This window comes from Syngnathus scovelli, chromosome 12 (assembly GCF_024217435.2).
Source record: "Syngnathus scovelli strain Florida chromosome 12, RoL_Ssco_1.2, whole genome shotgun sequence".
Classification (NCBI taxonomy): domain Eukaryota; kingdom Metazoa; phylum Chordata; class Actinopteri; order Syngnathiformes; family Syngnathidae; genus Syngnathus; species Syngnathus scovelli.
Window position 1 is genome coordinate 3,878,234 of NC_090858.1, and position 23,768 is coordinate 3,902,001.

General features: G+C 44.6%; 3 protein-coding genes across 6 annotated transcripts in view; 2 read left to right on the forward strand and 1 right to left on the reverse strand.

Moving 5' to 3' along the window:
- sh3pxd2ab (SH3 and PX domains 2Ab) overlaps positions 1-7,026 on the forward strand; it is a 35,588-nt gene extending 28,562 nt beyond the window's left edge. For 3 of the 4 annotated variants that reach the window (XM_049737090.2, XM_049737091.1, XM_068652610.1), the window contains one exon: positions 8-3,073. In XM_049737090.2, coding sequence (XP_049593047.1) covers positions 8-1,927 — 1,920 coding nt within the window. In that variant the 3' untranslated portion in view covers positions 1,928-3,073. Of the gene's footprint in view, positions 1-7; positions 3,300-5,520 lie in introns of those variants that run through there. The other variant, XM_049737089.2, reaches the window with a different exon arrangement.
- On the reverse strand, positions 4,632-17,761 carry neurl1ab (neuralized E3 ubiquitin protein ligase 1Ab). Its single transcript, XM_049737092.2, has 7 exons — positions 17,466-17,761; positions 15,613-15,974; positions 14,635-14,956; positions 8,063-8,734; positions 6,879-7,025; positions 6,241-6,330; positions 4,632-6,126 (listed from the first exon to the last, which is right to left on the reverse strand). Exons 1-7 carry the CDS (start codon positions 17,491-17,493, stop codon positions 5,900-5,902), a joined length of 1,848 nt encoding a protein of 615 aa, XP_049593049.1. The 5' UTR covers positions 17,494-17,761; the 3' UTR covers positions 4,632-5,899.
- sorcs3b (sortilin related VPS10 domain containing receptor 3b) overlaps positions 5,538-23,768 on the forward strand; it is a 79,878-nt gene continuing 61,647 nt past the window's right edge. The window contains exon 1 of the mRNA XM_049737087.2: positions 5,538-5,685. The gene's annotated coding sequence lies outside the window, so the exon portion shown is untranslated. The remainder of the gene's footprint in view (positions 5,686-23,768) is intronic.

Consider the following 23,768-nt stretch of genomic DNA (forward strand, 5'->3'; position numbering starts at 1 on the left):
ATTTTAGGTGATTGAGAAGAATTCCGGTGGTTGGTGGTATGTCCAGATCGGAGAGCGGGAGGGCTGGGCTCCGTGTTCCTACATTGACAAACGCAAAAAGCCCAACCTCAATCGTAGAACGAGTACGCTATGTCGTCCCAAAGTACCTCCACCGGCGCCGCCTGTCAAGAAGCAGGACTCCGTGGGGACGGCGCCACCCAGCAGCCCCGGTCGTGAGGCTCCGGATTCTCCCATGTCTCCCGGGAGGCCTGCGTATGAGGAGCCGGAATACGACGTCCCGGCCATTGGCGACCTGGATCTGGAGTCTGAGTTTGAGTTCCTGAGAGGTGAAGCTTCCTTGGTGGATGCGAAGAACGAGGACACGTCTTCCGAGAAGGGATCCCAGCGGTCCTCCAAACCGTCTCCGGCCTCGTCGCTCCACAGCGCCTCCTTTAGAATGTGCGAGTCATTCGAAGACAGCCAAGAGGCGGAGGGTGAGGAGGAGTGTATCTATGAGAACGAGGGCTTCCGGCCCTTCAAGGAGACCCCGGAGAGGCAGTGCAGCCGTGACTCCAGTTCCTCCAAGGCCAGCGCTTCGTCCGAAACTGGCAAGAGCGCCAACCCCAAATTAGGAGGATGGAGATCTGCGGCCAACAAGCTCAAGATTAACTTGAACGGAAACCAAATGTCAGCCAAAAAAGAAGAGGGGTCCGGATCTAAATCAGCCTCCAACGAGTCCACCCCGGATATGTCCAGACCCAAGAAAGACCAGGAGGAAAGTAAAACATCCCCCAACGCCAAGTCCTCCTCCAAACCCAAGCCGGTGGTCAGGCCTAAACCGCAGCTGGCCAAAGCATCCAGCGGGGACAAGATGGACATCAGCACGCTGAGAAGACAGCTGCGACCCACGGGGCAGCTCAAGAACGGCAGCAAAAACAAAGGCGAGGACTCCGAGACCGCCTCTGTCGTCTCCTCCGAGGACTCCTTTTCATCTCAGAGCACGTCCTCGGAGTTCTCCTCCATCTACTCCAAAGGCAGCCGCGGTGACTCGGACGCGGAAGGCTGCGTCCTCTATCGCACTACCGACGCTTACGAGAAAGTCCAAGAGTCGGAGCTGAGCTTTCCTGCCGGCGTGGAGGTGCTGGTGCTGGAGAAGCAGGAGAGCGGCTGGTGGTACATCCGCTGGGACGACTCCGAGGGGTGGGCCCCAACGTACTTCTTGGAGCCCGTGCGGCAGCAGGATGACCCGGCTGGCTCGGAATCCGACGGAACGCCTTCCAAACCCGGGAGCCTCAGCAAGTCCAACAGCCTGGAGAAGAACGAGCAAAGGGTTCAGGCCATGAACAACCTCAATCAGAACCTAAAGAAAGTCACTCCACCGATCCCCTCCAAACCACCTGGCGGTTTCTCCAAACCCACCGGCTTGTTTGGGTCGCGCAAGCAGAACAGCGGCAAGCAGCAACAGGTGGTCAGACCGCAGTCGGTCTTCATCTCAGCCCCCATCAGGGATAACCCGAGCCCCGTCGGCTCCCTCAGGAGAAACGAGTCCCTCAACTCCGGCAACCACCCTCGCGGAAGCCCCGTGGTGCGTCGCAACGCCTCATTCGGCACCGTGCCCCGCAACCTGGCGTCCAACAATATCGCCCTACCCATCCGGAACCCACCCAACACCGGGAGTTCGGAGTTCCTGGGCGGTACCTCCCAGAAGAATGTCCTCCCTGTGTCCACCGTAAGACCCAAGCCCCACATCATCCACAACAACCTCAGGGAGATCTACGTCTCCATTGCCGACTACCACGGTGACGAGGAGACCATGGGCTTCCCAGAGGGGACCAGTCTGGAGGTTCTGGAGAGGAACCCCAACGGCTGGTGGTACTGCAAAGTACTGGACAGTGGCAAGCCCAGAAAAGGGTGGGTTCCTTCCAATTACCTCGAGAGGAAGCCTTAGTGCGCTCGGAGCTGGCAGAACTCGCGCGTTGGAAAGACTACTCACACGGACACTTTGATTTTGTACGAGAACTCCAGGAAGTTCACAATGACACAAGAGGAGAAAAGCCAAAGAGCAACCTAAAAGAGGAACTCGATGCTTCGTCGGTCCGCCCTAAACCGGAAGTACAGTAATCCCGCTCTATTCGCGGGGGATAAGGACCGATTCCCAGAATAAAAATAGTATCCGCTAACCGATACCAATGCTAACATTCACTCTTTGTCTCCTCACCGATGCCAAGTACTGATACCTCTCATACTTTTGATCTAAAATGTTATGTTCCGAAGCAGATACTGCTGAGGAAGACTTTCTAGATTTTTCCCTCCGTAACTTCTGCTAACGACCCAGACTCAACATATAAAACTTGAGACGCATCACTTCAACATAGTTCCTCGAACCCACATGTAAAACTTTCCTATTAGATAGAGCTTTGGTGCCATCTTTTCTTAAGAGAATAGTGTGAATAGCTCGAAGTAGATCCCCCCCCCCCCCCCACACACACACACACAAAACGTGGATTAGTGAACCGCGAATATGCAGGGGATTACTGTAATCATTTTTGTAGAATTTTCTAAGCATTTAAAGCTTACTGCATGTTTGATTTTATTATACTGACAAAGCCTTGAGCTGTTCAAACGTAACTTTTTTTTGCTGCTATGTGTTAGTCACATCTTGGTGCTGCATGTTTTCATAGCTTTATTTTGTTGTACTGTACGTTAAAATGATGTAAAATGTTCAACGCATTTAATTGTTCTTTTGTGAGCATCTTTAATTGTAACGATGGCTTGTCATAATAATAATAATAATAATAGAATCCCTTGATGGTTTACCAGGAAAACAAAAGCCCTTTGCTATCTTCCACCCAAATTGTATTTATTCATTCTTTTTGTACCGTTACGGTTGACACAATTGTTCACAACCACTTCACGCGTATGCTCCAAATCTATCCTGACATTGAAAAAAAAATTTCTGCTGGGCAGTAAATTTGACATTTTTACTTGTAGTCTTAACTCAGATGCTCACTTTTTGTTTTACTGTTTACGGTGTGACAAGCAGCAATAACTCAAGTGCCTGAAAATGAGAATAAATGCACTTTTTAAATGGTTACTCCTTTTTTTTTTCACTCATGTTTACTTTGCGTGTATGACGTCACGTTGGCTCTGAATTATGTCCAGGTGCGCAGCGCGGATTTCGAAAGCTGCGCGCGCATCACTGAAGGAAGAACGACGGCTGTGTTGATGGGAACATTTTTTTGTTTGTTTTTGTGTTTTTTATAGTTAATAAATAGTTTCGGGGTTCAATATTCGCGTTCGCCTTGCTCCTTTCACATCTGGTAAGTATCGTGCCCTTTTAGTTTAACTTGAAATGTTGAATACGTGGTCAAAAATTGTGAAATGATGGCAAATGTTTGCTCCAATTCGACACGATTGTCAGTTGAATTTAATGTCATTTATCAAAAAAGAAACTAGACGAACTGCCTACGTTACTCACTCTGCCGTTAAAGAAGAGTTTACAGTGAGGACGTATTTCTACTTTGTTTTGACTGACGTTACAGTTATCACTGTTCCCCTATTTCACATTGAGTCCACTGGAGGGCAGCAGAGCGCAGCATCTCATCACAAGAGCGTCACTGAATCAATCGTCCCCACCTCAAACACTGACTGACAGTGATTAAAAAGCTTTACAATGACAACAGGCAATTGCCATCTTGCACTCAAAGTTGAACTTTGATTCTCATTACCTTTCAGTCTATCTGAAATTACTGAGGTGAAAGCTCAAAATCTTCAACAAATAGCCTCTTCAATCTCATGTCCTAAGTCAATTTTGGATTCCAAATCAATACATTGTGTGTGCATGAATGGGAAAATAAATTGTGTGTCAAGAAGCGATTGTGACACTTAACCAAACACTCAGAAGCTATGAGGAGGCCAATTTATGTCTGTCTGTGGAGGTTTTTGTGTGGTCATCCTCTAAATCTGTTCTATGTTGACACATATGTATGGCCTTTAAAAATTTGGCAAATAGCTATAGCAAATTACACATTGATAATTCAAACATTATAAACAGTTTTAAAAAATAGCATTTGCAGTAATGTTAAAAAAAAATGCATTTTAGAACCTTCAACTGCATGTGCAGCCCCTTCAGAAATTTATTTTTATTTTTTTCCAAACACTTATGGAGCCTATGCATCACCCCCGCGAGACCACTCAGCCACCTGTTACATGTCGCGTCATTGTGGCTTGTGAGTTAGTAAATAAACCAGGGCCTGCTCTACATAGCGCAAGTTTATAAACAGCCAAAGTGTGATTTACAGCTGTTTATTCGGACCCCCTGCCTCCCCCTCCTCCTTTATCACAGTGTACGTATGTATTGTACGTAAATGGGCGTTTCACAAGGACTCAGTGAAGCGTTGGGTTTGATGCACTGCAGATACAGCGTGCAGCTCGCCAATATTCTGCCTTAACTGCTTTATTGCCTTCAACATTTTTTCATTGGAATTTGTACAAGGGAACTTTTGAAATCTAATAAGTTTTGTCCATTTTTTTCAACGGAATAAAACTAATTTACAAGACAAATGATCACTGAGATGTTTATGATAAAATATTTAATTTTAAGAGACGAGAGTAGAAAACAAGAATAATGTCGTCAAATAAACAGTGAGGCATTTTGTTTTTAATGTAAACTTTATTGAACAGAGCGAGACGTCATGGCTAATTTGAAAACTACTTCCCTCACATAAATAGCAAAAACACAGCCCCCAACATTAAAATAATAATAATATTTATAATGATAATGGCTTTCTATTATTTTTACAAGTTGGACTATGGCTATTAAAATTTGGTCTCAGAAATTAACCTGCTTCACTGATTTTCAATTCAACTAACTAAGCAGCTAAGCTAAATCATGTTTTGTTTTTTGAAGCTGTAACTTTTCATCTGAAAGCTTATCTTGGTTTCTAGATAAGCTAGCATGTAATATCTTAAATCCATTTTAATTCAATTGCTCAACTTAAAGTACAACACGGTATGAACAATATTTTTCGGGGATGGTTGTGTCCATAATTCATCATTATTGAAACTCTTCATAGAAACATTGACAAAAATCAATACCTCAGACTAATATACGTCTTACGATTCATAATTATTTATTTCTCGGCTAAAACTAAACGTAAAATCTGCTCATCATTCCAGTTTAGCAGTGCACTTTTTAAGCCGAAATTCTTGAATTTATGATTGTACACGGCTTTGAAGGCCTTTGTATTATTTTTAAAAAAGGCACAATAGGTGACAGTATTGATACTCTAATAAACAAATGATATTTTGTTTTAGCTGCATGCCATTAAAGAAATGGACTCAAATATTCTCTTAAGAAATCCAAGCTTGTCATTGTGGACACACCTCAAATTTCAAGATCCTCGTTATGGTGAAGTAAACAAAGTCACTTCCCTTTATCTGCCCGCCTCCTCCTGATGACGAAAAAAAAAAAAGTCTACTTGTCCTTTAAAAGCTCCTGAACAAAGCCAGACTGTTAACTTTTTTTTTACCCAATTACAGAAAGTCGTGCGTGCTTTGGCGGCTTCTTTTAAACGGCAGCAAGGTGACCTTGCTCCACTTCCTGGCTCATTTGCATCCTCCTTGAGCCCTCAAGACAACGCCCGGTCTCGGACCGACTCAAGTTCGCATAAAACAGTTACAGACAACTCAAGCTAAACATCTTCGGTGAGTAAAAGATTTGATCAAATTTTTCATGGATTTCACTAGATTTTGTGTTTTGAATATATATATATATTTTTTAATATGATGGTTTCTACAATTGTAACATGAAAGTGGCGCGATTCGTAAGTGCACTGCCAAACGGAAGGGTCTCTCACAAAAACACGAGTCTTTACTACTGGAAGAAAACCTGAGTTGATCTCGCCAATCAGTCGGCGCCCTACACAATTTTGTAGGTCCTGATGATATCAAGGATGGGCTTCCTGCAGATGGGACATGGCGCCTTGTCCTGTTTTAGCTTGAGGGCGCACGTGTTGCACAGACAAAGATGCCCGCAATCGTACAACGCCGTGTCCGCCGTGTCGTCGCAGCAAATGGCGCACTCGTCTGAGGCTTGCGGGGGGCCGACGGCGCTCGGGCTAGACGGCGTGGAGTTCCGCGCCGTATCTGAATGAGTTGAACACAAAATGGCGATATATGTTTCAATTTTGCTGAAAGTTTGACAGCCACTGAAATACTTTTAATCCGAAACACACATTGAGTAGAATCTACGCCACAAACCTGTGTTGAAGCGGGAGCTCCTTTGAGATGACAAATTGGCGCTGGCTGACGGGCGTGGTCTTGGAAGCGACTGGACTAGTCGGTCTGAGGCTGATGTAAAACAAAAAATTCTAATCAGCAAAGAGGAAAAGCCTATCACGCTGGATTGGATGTTATTTTTTACATCTAAGTCACTTTTAGTAAACCAGGAAACATTCTATTTTAGTATTCAACTCTCCGCCGAAATATAATCATGAGACAAGTTGGACACATTGAGACTTGCTTCTCCTCCTTATGAACCTGGTCTTCACTTTTTCTCATGAACAAACGTGGCGGACAATGAGGCCTCTTGTTTACACTCGTCTCCATCTTCTATTATTTGCGCTCCAGCTCGACATCGCATCGCTGCTTTCTATTAGCTCTGTAAATATTTGACCTTATGCGCAAACAAGTCGGCGTGGTGGATCCGTTTCGTGCAATGCTGTCAAACTGGGTGACTATTTGGAAAAGTTGAATATGATGGCTTTTACAAAGCATGTCGCGACATTTTTAGAGGTGTGTCTTCACTGAAATCGACTTAAAAGATTCCGAGCTATTTTGTGAAGGCACAGTCAGTTGTTGCTATGAGCTTAGAAGTGCTCGTGAGGGTTTGGACAAACCTGTGGAAGGTTGGCTGGAGGTGACGTGTCTGCTGGAGGTGATGTTGGGCACCGTTTTGGTTGTGGACAAAGGCAATGCTGGGAGAGAAGGGACGGTGGACACAGGTGATCTTGGTGGGCCTTGGACATCTGAGTGCGAAGACAAGCCTGACAACATACGAACGAGAATGACAACAGAGCTGACTTTTTTGTTTTTGGATTGCAAACAACCAATCAAATAGAACCCACAAAAAAAAGCAAGCATTTGAATTCCCGGTCATTGCAGAGGATCCAGTCCCAAATGCTACAGGCAAAGTAGCACCAATATGCCACAAGATGGCGCCAAGCCAGTCCCTATATGTTAGACATGGCTTTGGCCTAAAGATTTACTTTTTTCAAATTGCAAATCGTGTAAATGTGCGAGAACAGTGTAACGTACCAACACAGAAACACACAATCGCTATAAATGGCAGATTTCTGTAATTTAACGAGTTTTCCGCAAAGAACAAGTCGGTACGTGTCAAGAAGCGAAGAACATTTTGCACAAAACGGATCCAATCTCAATGAGACGAAGCAGCGCGTGGGCGCGACGGCGTCCCATCTGTTCCGTTTGACGACACCCAGCCATGACATAACTGTCACTCGCCTCGTTGGACACACGTTTCCACGGCAACCGGCGTCCGCCAGTCCCCCACAGCGTGTGGGTGAGCGGAGACGTGTCCCGCCGCCCGACAGTCCTTTCCGCAGCTGGAGTGGGAAATGGTCTCACAGGATGAACCCGAAGAGCGGAGGCGGGAAGCAAGAACGGAGGAAGCGAAGAGGAGTGACGTCCCGCCGAGGGGACGCTCGGTGGGTGGACGCCCAAGCATCTCCATGCGCAGCGCAATTACATTTAATAATGCATACGGTGGGCATCGTAAGGAGCTATTATGAGCTAACCCCCTCCTGATAAATATCACTTGTGGCAGCGGGGAGCTCCAGCCTGACAGAAATGACCTCCTAAGCCCTGATAGATGACTACGGCAAGAAAAAAACATGTTGCTTGCAAGTGGCTGGATGATATTCTAGAACTTGGGTTCCATGCTTTTAGTTCCCCTTCAACTTAGCATAGGAATTTGCCAGAATCCTTCCAGAAAATGTCCACCACCTTTCAACCCTGTCAAGGAGAATGGAAGAATAAAAGCTTGAAGATGAAGCAAACGTACCAAAAATCTTGAGTTGCGCCACGTTCTTGTGTGGCATGAAGAACATCCACAGCGGTCTGGAGTTGTCCACGCACAGCTGCACCCCCAAGCTGACGCCGTTGCGGCTGACAACGACCTCGCTGGCGGCATTCAGCTCAAAGCCCAGGATATCTTCGTTCGACAGCTGCGCGGACAACTTGTCAACAGCCCAGAACTCCATGCGGTCCAGCAGACACTCCAGGTCGGTGGGCAGATCCTGGGGCCGCAATACTGCCGGGTTGCAAGCCGTCAAGCCGTACGACAGCTCGGCCGGCCCGACGGTGTGCACCATGACGAAGACGCTCTCGGATTGCTCCAGAGGCCGACTGGTGAAAACCAGCGTCCTGTCCGGGCCCTGATGCTTCAGCATCACCGCCGTGTGAGGATCCTCCAGGCGGATGTGCTCGCCGTGCACGTGGTGAACCCGCAGCTCGTCGTCCAGGTGCTCGGGTAGCTCGGAGCACAGCCGCAAGTTTTGAGAGTTTTGCGGCATGTGGTCGGCGCATTGGAACTCGTCGCGGTCGTCTTCCTCCATGCCGTCTTCGAACATGTTCCACAGGTGCACCGGCTGTTGAGAGTCCTTCTTCTTTTTGGGGAACGTCAATCGGGAGCGGGTAGAACCGATTGACACATGCTGTTGTAGTGGCTCACTGTCTGTGGAGACAAAGAATTGTCGGTTGTCCGTTAGGGCTGAAGGAAGTAGGGATCGAGTCCCCGGTTCAATTCGTAAATTTTATTTATTTCGATTTTTATAAAAATAAATAAATATATATATATTATATATATATTATATATTTTTTATATATATTTTACATTTTATATTTTGTTACTCACATGTGGCACAAATATGAATTTGAATCATCTCTTTATGATGCAGTTTGGAGCACAACTGTATAAAGAAGCATATTCATTGTAAAGCACACTCAGTAGCTCCGGGTCAGCAGCTACGTAACAACACACAAAAAAAAGAAAGATACACAACGGGTTTATGTAACGCACATGAGAAAAGAAGACGAGCCTCCCACTCTGTCTTCAGTGTGGAGTCTTAAGGCTCGTTCGTCCATGGGGGGGCAGCTGCCATTTTCATTGCTAATATCACCCAGGGGCCTTTTTACCCACTGAACGTTGTAAATCAAATAAAATACTGGTAATTTGATTTTTTTAGACAAAATATAGATAAATATAATAAATGTAATGTAAAACCCCAACAGCGCCAATAAAAAAGAGGCCATGAATATGATCCCACTTTAAAACGAAGGTGTTTACATTTAGCCTTCAGAAGTTTTTTTAAAGACTCGCCAGCGGTCTTGATGTTTACATAACATACATGAATTCACGACACGGTTGCCGGGTCCTCTTTGTATCTACGAGTTTCTGCCTTTTTACGAGCGCCGGGCACAAATGGACTTGGGACTACGTTTTCCCTAATGGATAATCGTGACCCAATGCTAAAATTAGCCTGATTGGATGCTAGCGGCTTTCCCCCCCTGATCGGACTCGACTACCGATTTTGGCTACCGTTCAGGTCAGCTGACGACTTTTATCATAAAGGGACAGCACATCTCCGGCCAGCCGCTGATAAAACTGCTTGAACTCAATTACTTCCTCCGCAAAGAGTGTCCACAAGCAAGCGCGGGCGTCTTATTATTAGCGCTCTTATCATCTGGCCAGAAAGGAGATAACTTCTATCCTCGCCGTTACGCTCGGCATTTGTAAGTTTCTTGTCAAGTCCGGCAAAAGTAAATAAAGTGTCTGCTGAGGGTACACTTAACTCCACAACATGATCCACGAATGCTCTAAAAGCACGTTGATTGTAAAGTTTAGACATTTAACAGCTGTGTCTTTAAGAGTGGTTTCCACTCATTTAAGAGGAGCCACAAAAAAAAAAAACATGGCAGGTTAAACACTTAACAGAGGAACAAGTAGAAAACATAATGGCAAATAACATTCGTCGAAGCCCGAAGCTATTGACTGGCCCGAAGCAGGATGGGAGGGGCTGAGGGGCCGCTGTGAAAATGATGAATTGGTCTTTGAGCTCAATGTCGTGAGAAAAGCTCCGATCAAGTAGGAGAATGCATACCGGACCAGGTCAACTTTCTTTGACTTTTGCAGACGGAGAAAAGTAAAAAAAGAAAAAAACAAAAGAGACTCGCTCCACCCTTGACGAACGTTAACAACCCAAAAACCACAAACTGGATGGACCCGTTTAAGCTGAGGGGAAAATTACGATAATAGAGGCCGAGCTGGAATCCAAATCTTGACGATGCACCTGCACGACTGGAAAATGTCCAACGTAGGCACGATTTGAAAAGAAATAATATCAGAACCACAAGCAAAGCTTCCTCGTGGCAAAAAGACGACTATAATTCTACAGCTGTACCGAATGCTGGTTAAACGGGTTGGGCTTGGTTGGCTCAAAGCCAACGTCAACATTTAAATACCAAACATGTTTGACAAGCACCAAATGTGCACAGAGTTCATTTTGTTCCTTGGCCCGGCGCGGCAGGATTAGAAGTGCGAGTTGGGCCGCTTCAGAGACGACCTCACCAAGGCCGTTTGCATTAAACAGTGTCCATGTGGGGATTTGCATGCCTGGAGGGAGGGGGGGTCGATTCAGGACAAGATCTAGAGATGTTGAGTGATGTCATTTGTCACGAGAATGCAGAGCAGGGTGGAGTAGAGGGGTGTTGCCTAAAAAGGCAAAGGGGGCTTATAAAGGAAGAGAGAACAAGAGGCACTGGGGGAAAACGTGTTATGAGCTTTTAGAAAAGAAAAAAAAAAAGTCCAGACTCCCTCCAGAAGAGTCTTTGTCACATGTTGTAGACAGGAGTAGGTCAGAGGTCATTAAACACGATAGGCCGTGGTCTTGCGAGAGTGATCAGCATCTTCCCCGTACAGCGAAGCATCTTTCATTCCAAAAAAGTGACAAGCTTCATTAGCGTTTCAATGCTGGCTCACGGAGAGTCCGCCAGGACCCGTCAAATCCGAGCAGCTGCCTCGCAAGCGGTTTTTACTTTGCCTCGACCATTCCACGCCAAAGTCTGACATCACTCGAAACCGAAAACTCTTGTAAATACATTTAGGGGGAATCTCAGTTCATGGCGGAGTTCCGTTCATACGGCGGCGACAAAACTTTGTGGTCGGAACGCGCCGTGGTCGATCGCTTAGCTACGGTAATGTTAAGAATTTTACCCAGAAAGGTATCAACGTGAACCTTTGGACCCAACAAAAGATTATAAGCTTTAGTAATTTCCTGGAGACCTTAGGAAAGGCTCCTTTGGAAATTCTGGCAGATCTAATCAGGTTTTAATATCCACTCCCTCGAAAAGAGTGATCAGACCTGGAATGTTTACAGCACCAAAAGGAATAACAATGCTTCATTGGACGAAATCTGAGGGAAACGAGCTTAATGATTACACCATTATTTGCCGTTCTGGTTCACTGATAGCCGCTTTTGCCTTTGGCTGGAAACGAGCTCAAGATCGATGACTTTGCATGTCGTGGCAGCACAACCGAAATGTACACTTTGTTGTTGTTGGAGGCTTGGGATGGAGCGGAATTGAGCAATTTTTTTCGGGCGTCTTTATGCCAAAACGACCTCCTAAAACCAGAATTCTTTGGATTGACGAAACTAATTTTAGCTTGTTTACAAAATCGAATTGGTACTAGCAGTAATAAAAATAGGGAGTAGGCGGTCATGTGACTCAACGTTGTTTACAGTATCAGACCTGTCTAAATTTACCATCTTGTCATCCCCCAAACAAACACGTGATCCCTTATTGACATTTGAAACAATAACACGTGACGACGGTGAATGCTAATAGAAACAAAGAACGACCTTTGACCTGCCTGTCCGGTTTGGAGTCTGTGTATGACAACAATAGTCCCATGCAATTCATGCTAACGTAAATAAAACGTTCAAAGGCTCAAAAACTATTGGGTCACTGCACCAAAAACCTAGCGTCGCATTTCATCAGCGAGATCTGATTTGTTGTCCTCGTAAAATCGTATGATGGGATCTGTCAATCGTAACGGGAACCCGGGACAGGTTTATGGACCACGTTTATAACGGCGTTCCAGCCATAAAATGTTTAAAAGTGGTGTAAATTTAACAATGCATTTATTGTTGCGCTTGACGAACCGCTCTGCATCGGAATGAGAAGAATAAAATAACACGAGGTTATGTCCTCTCCGCTTTCAATCGAAATTGGGATGTCCTCAGCCTCGTCTTCATCACGTGAGAGCTAAGAGAGACGTTTGGGTTCTTCTCCGCGTTTCAAGAGAAACAATTGATTTCAGCCTCGCGGGCCACTGGCACCGTGTCAGTGATCAAGTGTGACTCATCCACCGCGAGTCCAAAAACTCCCTTCGGAGTTTCTTGCATCTATCAAAAGATGTGGTTGACTTACAGCCCTTGTGTAACTTGGCAGGAATCCAAACACTCGCAACCAGACGAAAAAGGGATTACGGTACTTTTTTTTTTTGTGACAACAGGAATGTAAAACATTCCCACTTGACGGGAATGAAACTGAAAGTGCGACCTAATCTACCAAACCGATGCAAAATGAATAGAACATACCGTACATGCTAACCGCTAACCCACGGCGCTAACCAATCTTAGTACCTTCAATAATTCTGATGGCCTTAAATATTTTGCTGAGGCATTTTTGCATCAACTAAATAAGCCGCTGAACACACTTGACGGTACACGTCAGCATTGGCTTTTGTGTTCCCGCCTAGATGTTCAACCAAGCGGCTGGTTCCGCACAAAACGTATACAAGGGGCACTCACCATTAATCGACATGAATGTGTCGGTGATGACGTAAAGGATTTCCAACCCCCTGAGGCTCAACTTTGATTTCTCCGGACGAATTTAGCTTCTTCCGTTACGCAATAACATCTCAGCTTTCTGGCCTACTCACTAATCTCAGGTTGACCCTTGACTCCTTGCATGTGGGGGGTAGCCACCCAGCTTGTCCTTAAGCTCCTGAATATTATTCCTGAAGTTTCTTGGGAGATCAAATATTGTCAATTGTCATCTCGTGGGGACGATTTGTGAAATAATTCTCGATGACTGATTCAGAAGGTTGTGACGAGATTGGACCACCAGAATATATTTGACTTTGTGGCTCCCCATTGTTTCAACATCAAATTGCCAACATTGCTCAACAAACTTGGAATAATGTTTGCCTATTTAATGTCTCACTAAGTAAGTAAACATTTTTAGATCTCATCCATAGTATTTCATCTGCAATTGTTTCAGCTTTCAAATGCTTCGCCTTTATGTTTTTTTTCCCCCCTGATGGCCCGAGTCCACGAATCCCACCCAAAACTAACTAAGCTACTATCAGCCACATTCATCTCAAGTACAACCAAGGTCATCCACGCCGGGCCATTCTCTACACTCGGCAGAGTTCACTCATAGCGCCACGCTCCATTTGTATTCCCCGAAAACAACTGCTGCAGACGTGGGCTGATTATCAGATAGCGTCGCTCACAGCAGGTGGAAACCGGGGCCTGTTCTTGCAGCTGGTGTGACGTTTGTGTGCACACACCAAAAGCAACCTCGCTGAGCTAGAGAAAACATGTTTGAAAACCATTTTCGACTGCAATGTTGTTAGTCTGTGAGTGACTTGGCTAAGACCATTGACATGACTGTTGAGCTTATTTGTGTTTTGATTCAATCAGAGTTGATCAAGTCAGATAAGACCAACTAAGAGAAAACATCGGTAGTCCCATAGTCCATGTTTAGTCCCGCTAGTAGGGCATCAGCTTTCATCTTATCCAGGTTTACCAAAGATACCGTGCACTGATCAGAGACCGGATAGCCGGATAGACCTGAGGCACTTCCACTAAGTCACATTTAGAACCCAAGAGTGAGACATTCCACAGCCTTGATTGTCTTGGAGGGTAGAAAAAAAAAATATCCTCAGCAGACCTGACATCATCAGCATGACCAAGACACTTCACTGGTTCTTGGACAAGAGCTGCGAGCCAAGTCGCACGGCGAGGCCAGCGGACCTTCAGATAGTCGCGCTCTAGCGCCAGATAGCACGGCGAGAAATAAGGTTAAATGGTTTGAACTCCAACATACAGGAGCCCGCTTTCTATTTTTATTTGCAGTGTCGACAGCCTCTAATTGCGAGATGAGAAGCAGAGACGTTCTCAGAAACCAACTTATAAATACTGTACGTACGTGCAGCAGTTTTTTATTCGTTCTTTTTCGAGAAACGCTTTTAAAAATTGGCCACAGCTGTTCCTTCATAAACGCTGCTCAAAAAGCAACTTACGAGAAGCGAATCAATGAGACGATGCCGAGTGCCGATGACCCAATCGCTTGTTTTCTTTCATCTTGCAAAGCCTTTAAACTTTGAAAAATCCCTTCAGGGAGATTTTCTTGTGACTAACAAAGGGTGGTGTTTACAATCTACCAAATCTCCCACCATCTTTCTTCCACAGAGCTATTTTCGTAGGTGCGAGGAAGGTAGGAACAGCTGTTAATACGCACGAAGTCTCAGACGAACACGTGTTCCTTGTGAGTTAATGGACTCACCGAGAAGCTGGACTCCCTTGGTCTTCCCGTAGACGTCAACGAAAACCCACAAAGGCAGACAGGAGCTAAGCTGCCTGAATAAACGTTTGGGGGTGCCTTCGTTGATCCGGTAGAGCACTCGGCCCTTCTTGGATATCCAGAAGGAGATGACGCTCTCAGTGTTGAGAAGTTCTTCTGGCAAGGGTTTTGCCCAGAAACCTTTCTTTGACGCCAGATCTGGACACGAATACTTCGGCAAGCTTTTGGGGTGCATCATGGACGGGTCTTGGGTAGTGAAACCAATGCGCAGAGCGCCTTGCCATGCATGGTGGGTATGTGTGATCTGAGAAGGTACATGAAAGAAGTTAATTTAGATAGATGCAAGATGAAAATCCATATCCAAAATGAGAGCATTCCTCAAACAGCAAGGTCTACCACGCTCTCCCTTTTCGAGACATAGATGGCCTGATAGCTGAAGTGGAAACTTATACTGAGCCGCCTCTTTGGCCAACACAAATACCAAAAGTGAGAAAACACATGAGGAGAGAAAAGAGGTGAGAAGATGAGTGGGTGTGAATGACTTTCTCTCACGATGGCGCTCTAAACAAAAAAGATTGCTATTCATGCTAATGCAGTAGCACAGAGACACGAATCAGACAATACTGTTCACGTACGATTGGTTGATGGATTTACCAACGAGTAGATAATGAATGGATGGTTGATCAGGCGCCTGGAAGAACTGATGGATGATAGATGCATTAATAAATTCATGGGACATAATGAGATGGATGGATGGCCTACAGATGGTTAATAGCTGGATGGAAGAATGGAGGATCAACTGGTTGATGGCTATGCATTTACAAATTGATAGATGTTGGATAGTGACTGAAAGGCGAATGAGTAGAAAAGTAGTTTAGATGATGAAAACATGGAGTTGGTTCCTAGAAGTAAACGCTGGAGGTGTCTCGGCATTGGAACACCATGCTCGATCTGGCTCACCTTCAGCCGTACCACCTCGTTTACAGCCACGCTTCTGTCGCTGAAAACGATGGCGTTACAGAAGCTCCCTCTCCTGCGGACAAGCCTCTGCGACTCGTCCATGACGATTTGCGAGCCCTTCACCGTCGGGTGGAAGAGAAGAGGATCCTGGTTGAGGGGTAACCGTTGATGGCTGGACAGCTGGACATGCTTGTTGTGACGCAGTGAAGCGACGTGACCCGGGCAGTCTATCGGCTCGAAGTGTTGGTGAAGATGCGAGCTGAAGGACTGAGACGTGATGGGAACTGAGCAGTCACAGCTGGGCTTGTGGCGAAGTGAGCCAGACGGAAGAGACGTGATGGGAACCGATCCGTTGATCAGATCTGCAACGTGCAGTTAATATCGGGTCAACAAGACATACTCAATACATTTTAGTAAAAACAGTAGCTTGAAATTTTGGTTTCTTTCATTTGGCTATAAAACCAGCGTAACGAAACGATATAAATGGGACGACTGTTTAGCCCAAGTGAAACAGGACGCTTAATAATTATAATGACGGTGACGCTTTGCATTCCGGTTTTTCCTTTGTGACAAGGTCACACGATCGCAACCTCTCATTAAAGCGTCAACGTCGAAACTACCACTTCCTCGTGTTTTGAAGCTATTTTCGCTTTGCTTTGCGTGACCTCGCCGTGTCTTGAGGTTTGCCACAAATTATCAATCAACCCGAGACAGCCAAGATCGGTAAAGGCTGATTATGTGCCACATCACCTCTCCTTCTATTCTAAGAGTGTCACGCGGCAGATGAACACGTGCAATTTGGAGAGTTGACATTTAATCTCCATTAAACTTGGGCTAGCCAAGAATCACACTCAAATGTGCTTTTTTTAGCACGATTTTTGGTCTTTGTAGAACAAGGCTCGATTGTCCTGATCAAAGTCACGGTGACCGTACTGCACGTGTGATGTCACGTTGCACGTCATATCTCGTGGAAAATAAAAGCAGAATATGTGGTCGGATAACTTCAGCTCATGCGTCAATCGGACCTCACCTACAAAATGGACTTAATTGCTCCCCTTGTTTGGATCACAGTGATCTGACAGTGGACACGGGCTGAGTTTGGACCCAAAGTGATTGATGGGCCCTTGAGTGGGACAAGACGATCACCAAGACCCTGAGAAGGATTACTGATACGTGCAGTTTTGAGTTGGAAGATGACAGTGCCGTTGGGTGGCCAAATATTTCCAACACGGAACTGATAGCTACTCAACATCAAAACGCCCTCGAGGTGAAATTTGGTGAGGATGGGCATCATCTGTCATCTTCCTCACTCAACTGAATACAAGTCAGTAAAAAAAAAATAGGTGCGTCAATATTGCGGCTAAAATGTCCGTCATCAGGAAATATAATAATAATGAGACTTTGACGTCTTAGAAGTTGTCAAACGCCCACAGAGTTCAAAGGGAAAGTCTTGTTTGATAAAATAGTTTCATTTTCTAACGACACAAAAGGTCAAAGAATAAAATTTATTCCAACGCAATTGACATTAAGTTCAACAAATAGCAACCTTGCAACTGCAAACTACCTGCATGATTGCATCCCTTTAAGTTAACATCAAAAACTAGATAAAAATAAACAACAAAGTAACTCTTAGATAAAATAGTTCAAAGTAGGAATAGACAAAAAAAAAAAAAAAACGGAGAAAACTTTAACTGTATGCTGACACCGTTTAGGAAAGTAAGAACTTGTATTTCAGGAAGGTTTTATTTGCAAAGCAATCGTGATATTCTAGAGTAGCCTGGAGCCTTTTTAACTTTTATATTTATAATAAGAACTACAATCGCGTTGTACGTGACGTCATGTTTTCTACTTACGATCATGTCTGGTGACTTGCCCACCCATGTCTAAAACTGCTGGTTGGTTGGTGGTGGTGCTGCTGGATGCAAGGTGCGTTCACGGTCCTCCTCACTCGGACCTCCTCGTCGCATCCACAACGATCACTTTCCAACGCGCGTCCTCCAACTCTTCATTCCACGCGCGCGCGAGACGTGTTTACGACGCAAGTGTGCAAGGCGTGCTCAAAACGCTGCCGTGCGTTCGCTCGACACAAAATAAGATTTAAATAGCCTCACGCGAAGAGTGTACATGCTCTCCAAAGCATGCATCATTTGCATGAAAGGTGCGCGTGGAGTCGGAGGTGGAGCCTGGAGGGAGGATCCATTTCCAAGCACGCACGAAACATGCAGCGCTCTAAAAAAAAATTGAAACGAATGTCTTCTATGGACTTCGTTATTTTATTTTTTTAATTGTTTTTAAATAGCAAACATTGATGTCGGAACAGTCAGACTGTCTGAGGAATCGTGTAGTTGTAAAGATTTTTTTTTTTTTTTTTTTAAACTTCAGGCAGTCAAGAAGAGCATTCCAAAGTCAACAGGTGGCCCTATAAATTCTGAACGTTATTTTTGCCGTGCTGACATTTTGAATGAAGTAAATGCCAATTTCCACATAAAAATTGTAACCTGGACAATCCTAAACCAGATCCCAAATGTGTTTGGTAGCTGGCATGCTGACTAGTTTTCACCAGAATTAACTCAATAAACCTCTGATGCGAGAGTTAAGCCTTGTCGAGGTCGTCAGCCATTTTGATTCCGCTTGAAGTTCCTACTTTCGATTTCCAATCACTTAAATTCTACATATATGACAAACTTGACAGAAATAGAAAAGTTTAAAGCAGCGGTGTTCAATGGGCGTGGAATTTGATGCGGCAGTAAATACGTGGTTGATACCAGCCCTTCAAAAACTCGACCTGGGTTAGTCCTCAAGGTTGCCTGTCCATAACTCGCCGCCGTGTTTTTTCACATTACGGAGGCAAAAAATGCTGATGCGTTTTGACAGACGATGCTCGACGGACTCGCCGTGATGACTCCGTATGGACATGATTAGCTTCAGGCTGCGTGCTGATGGTGGAGCTGAAAATAAAATGGACTTACTACGCTCTCCGTAAAGTCTCCACGGCGGTCTTCATTGCTCTCTGCGGTTCGAAACGAAACTGTGTTTGCGACGGCGGCGGTAAAATCTGCTAAATAAAACGTGTTTGTTTTAGACATTTTAACACCTTGTTCACAGTCGGTGGGATGGTCCTCGCCCTCAGCGGGCTCCTTGTAGGAATCTGCGTTGAGGCCTTGGTGATTACATAACTTGCGTGGGCAGCCAGGGCCGTGAAATAAGGTGCCGTCTCGGGGGGGGGGGCTCTTTTAAAACCAAAGTGATTGCGGCAAGCTTGAATGCGTAAATCTGCTTGGTGTCCACACTGGACAAAAAACACTACGCTGTGTTTTGATCATTACGGTCCACATTTTCAGAATCAGGACATAGTAATGCAACATCATTACCCTCATACTGTATTTGTGGTGAGAAAGCAAAGTGTGGAGAGCCTCTGTCCCCGAGTCTCCAGTCCTACCTGACCTGCTTTCTGAGTTTGGTCATGTGACGTTCGCAAGCTGAGCCATGTTTAGCCGTTACTTGAACCCTGAGCTACTCTCATGACATTTTCAGTCGACAGTAAGTTCCAAAATGGCCGCCGCTTGAGGCGGAAATGGCTAATTTTTCAGCTTAATTCATATTCCACAAATACAATGTACTGTTTTTCGTATAGTCCGCCTCACATAGAACATCTAATTGTACGGAATATTTTTGAGTGGACTTCCCCTTTAAATCCTATTCATCCATTAATCGAAAAAACACATGACTTGATTTGATTCTTAAAATATTTGTTTTGAAACCTTTAATTTGAATTACTTATGAGTCATCAGGACGGCATGGAGGCAAACCTGTACGTACAGCATTTACCGATACAACGGGGAATTCTTCGGCATCAAAGCCACATATATCAACGACTAGTTATGCACTAGTTATGAAACTTGGCAAGGCAATCCCGTAGCACGAGTTCTGTCGTTGTCATCTACAGGTCTGGCGTGCATACCTGTTTTTTTTGTTTCGGTATTCTTTTTAATACATAAAGGTCCAGGAGAAGACGGAATATTTTTAAATTAATTATAATAATAATTAAAAACACACCACTCACTGGCTGTGTCAGTAATTTCCAGGAATGATTATTTTAGACACAATGGCATCCATGCGAGGCTCACGTTTTACGCCGATTTCCATCTTGAAAAGCCTCCAACTTTTCTCTCATGGGTCTGAACACGTCGTGGACAATTTGACACACCTCCTGCAACTGTGGATTATTTGAAGCCCGGCGCCTGGCGCTGCGACAGCTGCCTGATGGGGTGGGGTGGGGTGAGGGCGGCCCGTGCGCCACCGCCTTGACAGCCGGCCGTAACGTGCGTCTTCCATCGAACAAAAAACACCATTGAGGTTTGTAAAAAGTCACAAAGCAACACAAGAGAATCATCTGATCCTCACTTGAGGGGCTTCACTAAGACACGGACCACATACGGGCACAAGAGAGGCAAAGGAAGATTAATCGATCATGTGTTTGCCACCAAGTTTTTATTTTCCCAGGGACTCACAGAATGATTTCACTTGTTTTGTTTTACAACCGCAGTAATCGTTTCATCTGCAATAAATAGTACACAAATCTAAAAAACAAAGTGTAATAACTAGTTGCTCCATTCTGAACGTCACATGACCAAACCCTGAAAACAGGTTAGTGAGATTTTCTGGAAGGAAGCCCAACATCGGTTTTGTCAAATGTAGAAGCTGATTATGCATTTACCGAATTGGACAAATTACTTTACACAGGCATTCGCAAACATTTAACAGCTAATAGCACCTAAAAAAATGTGTAGTCTGATACTTAAGTCCTAGAAAGTATATTTAATAATATTATAGATGACTGTTATATCACACAGTTTAAATATAAGCACTGCACTAATTCAGTAATGATTCCAAAAAATGAAATGTCAAGATGCTGCTTTCACCGGGATACATGCTAGCTAAAATTGACACATTTTTTCGGCTTGAGGAAACTCCCAGAAAGGCGATTGACTCAAAACTGAGCATAATCATCTTTCTCAAGGCGGATTATTTCCTTCTGTTAAATACACCCAATGCCTGTAAGTGTGTGACGCATGCAGATCCAGTTTCACTTTTGATTTCAAAAGGATTAACATGCCTAAGACAAGAGTCACTTGAGTGATTTAATTAGGCAGAACTATGAGGATGGAGCACTTTGATATCTTAGCATGTTTGACACTATAGAATCCTCCTACAGGCCTTGCAATCATTTACCTTTTTATTTTTTTATTTTGAAATATATAATTGTATTGGATGACGTGGTTGGAAAATAGACCGGGGTGTTTACACCGCCTCCCAAATGTCATGGAACAACGAGTCCGGGGTGTTTACATCGCCTCCCAAGTGTCGTAGAACAATGAATGTATTGTAAGACTGAGTTCATTATCATGCTTAAAAGTGATTGGCTGTTTAGTTTTGGGTCCAAATTCCATTTGGGCCAATCACATTGACCTATGTAGAAATTACAGTCAGTCTTCACCCGGTACAACCTGAGCTGAGATACAAATCCAGATCCAGCAAACTGCAAGACATTTATGCTAACCCCTAGCGCACATCAGTGACCCAAAACTTTTGACGGTGTCAACCCAGCGCATACCACTAGCATTTGCACGGTGTCGTACGGTGCAGCTGTTTGTAGTCGACCCCATTGTTAGCACGCTATTCTAAACTGTTTACACCAATATAGAGCCTGTAAAGTGTGTGGGCGAGACCGTGTCGGAATGTGAACCGGCGTGGGGCGTAAACAAAGCATGAATAAATGCGACATTTATCAGCAGTGATAAGTGCGGCCATCAAGCTCGGCTGAAATGCATCATTAAAGCGCTTAGCGTGTGTTTATTAGCACGCGGCGGCGACGCGGACGCTTCCTGTCTTGATGTGCTAATAAGTAGCATCAGTGTGCCGCTGGACACGTTGCAGGTATTTTTCTTTTTTGTGACACCTCTTAGGTGACTCTCAATTGTCCCATCTTCAACGCCAGTCGGCAAAAATCGTATCGATTTTTTGACGGCCGGCTGACACAAGATGGACGACATTTACTGCAGTTAAAAGTCGAGGTAGCGAGAAGGAGTTTTCAGCTCTGCTTAGCGTCAGCTTTTCCGAGCGGGAACTCCACTGTTATTTTTTAATAGCGTTTCTGTCACTTCTAATCACAACCAGGTATTTTTGCCCATTACACTATAATAAAAAAAAATAAAGATTGTTTCTATACACCATCGTAATGCCATATTGGTAAATGATTTGTTTTCCCACTGCTGTCCTCCAGCACTATTTTAAGCTAAACTCGCAATGCTTAGATGTTACAAATTCCTTCATTGCCTTTTCCCCCTCAAACACAAATCACTGCAACCTCAAAACCACAAAAATACCTGACAACTTTACAAGCCTTAAATATACAAATGCTAAACTTTGGTACATTGTGTAACTACTGGCAAATGCACCTGGAAAATATCTTTTTAAAATCGTAAGATCTATCGTTGTATAACAATGATTTGTTGTGTGTTAGTAATATCCGTATAGATGAAGACAACCAAGGTGTCATTTTATAGAGTAGAAGAGAGTCGAGGAGAAACGGTCCTTAGAGGCAAACAATCGCAAGGTCAGCGTGTTTCTCATCATTGATTAACAGCAGCGACAGAGCCTCGCTGATGTTGCTACGCCCCTCAGAGATACATCGTCTCTAAAGACCACACACTGATGACTATGTCCATCACTGTCAAGATGACCCAAAAAGACATTTTACAGTCTGCAGTACTACCGATGAGGTATATGCTAATGTGTGTCCAATCTTATTATTGCTAGCTATATAGAGTCGAATAGGTAGATTAGAAAAGAAAGAAAAAATAGATTGATAGCCAACCCACTCTGCATGCTCCTTCACTGACTCCCACGTCACTCACCAGGCCGGTTAGGCTCCGCCTCTTAAAGCCCATTCCAAGTCACAGATTCAGCTGTGTGGAATGTGAGGATGGCAACCCCAAGTGGACAAAAAAACATAACCATAGTCTCTGGCGCTGTCACTCAAATATTTCTAATTGATTAGTCTATCGATTTATTCCATTGATAAATTTTAACATCTAATGTATTTTGCATCGGTATTGCGTATAAAGGTTTACAATATATTTAGATAATAAAATAAATATGGTCGGTACTGCACCGATTTCCATCAATCTTTGGGGGGGGGGGGTTCTGGAACGTCATTTTTGTCCTTGGGTTGGGTGGGTGGTCCAATGTTGTGTCCAGCAAGTGTAAGACCGTCCCGGTGACATTCAGCATGAATGACGTCGGGCTGCAAAGTTATCGATCGGCGTGTTGAGGAAGCAGATGTGGCGTGCGGCAGTCATGGCGAGCTTGTCAGCAAGGTGAAGGCCCAGCTGGCTGACAGCTCGCCTCCTCCTCGATACAAATGAGCTCCGTCTTCCATCCTCCCGCTGCCCCGCCCGCTTTCACGACAACGACGACTGCTGCGCTCATGTCACTCTTGGTTAAACACGATTCCGTCAAATTAATGTTGATAGTCTCGCTAGTCGCTCTGCCTTTTTCCTCGTCTGGGATTTTCCACGGCAGTGTCCATTATCAGCTACAATTTGGGATGAGGCTGCGCAGAGTGTCTCGTTCACCGTTCTTTTCTTTTTTTTCATTTTCCATTTGTTGCGTTAAACAGATGCTCCATCACACGCTCGCACGCTCGGCTGAGCGAGTACGAAGCCGCCCAAATTTATGAGCTGTCACTGTCACCGTGAGCACCTCTTGAGTGTATATGACGTGTGTGTGTGCATTTTTTTTGCTCCCGTGTCAACAACAGTACTTGGGAAAGTTGGAACTTTGTTGTAAATTTTCAGATTTGGGCCTGAGCACTTGCATAATCTCAAAGAGCTGTATGAAACATAGGACCTTAAATTGTGCTCATTATAATTATATAATAGTAATATTAATCTTCACAGAGGATCAAGAATATATTCCTGTGAGTCTTGTTATATTATCTCTCTCTGTGTGTCGCTTCACTGTTTAGTGTTCAAAAAGACTTAGCTTTAATGCCAAAACACAGATGTTAGCCTCTCTATGGTGTTTCCCATTATGTGCCAACATTAAGCTAGCACGCTTAAATCCAAAGCTAACTGTCAAGAAGAAATGGTGGG

Excerpts from the sequence above, each read along its gene's own strand:
- neurl1ab (XM_049737092.2), bottom strand. The coding sequence starts at position 17,493 with ATGGGTGGGCAAGTCACCAGACATGATC. Across the intron at positions 15,975-17,465 it reads GCAAGTCACCAGACATGATC|ATCTGATCAACGGATCGGTT; the intron begins GTAAGTAGAAAA and ends TGCACGTTGCAG. Across the intron at positions 6,331-6,878 it reads CTCCAGCCAACCTTCCACAG|CCTCAGACCGACTAGTCCAG; the intron begins GTTTGTCCAAAC and ends GTTTTACATCAG.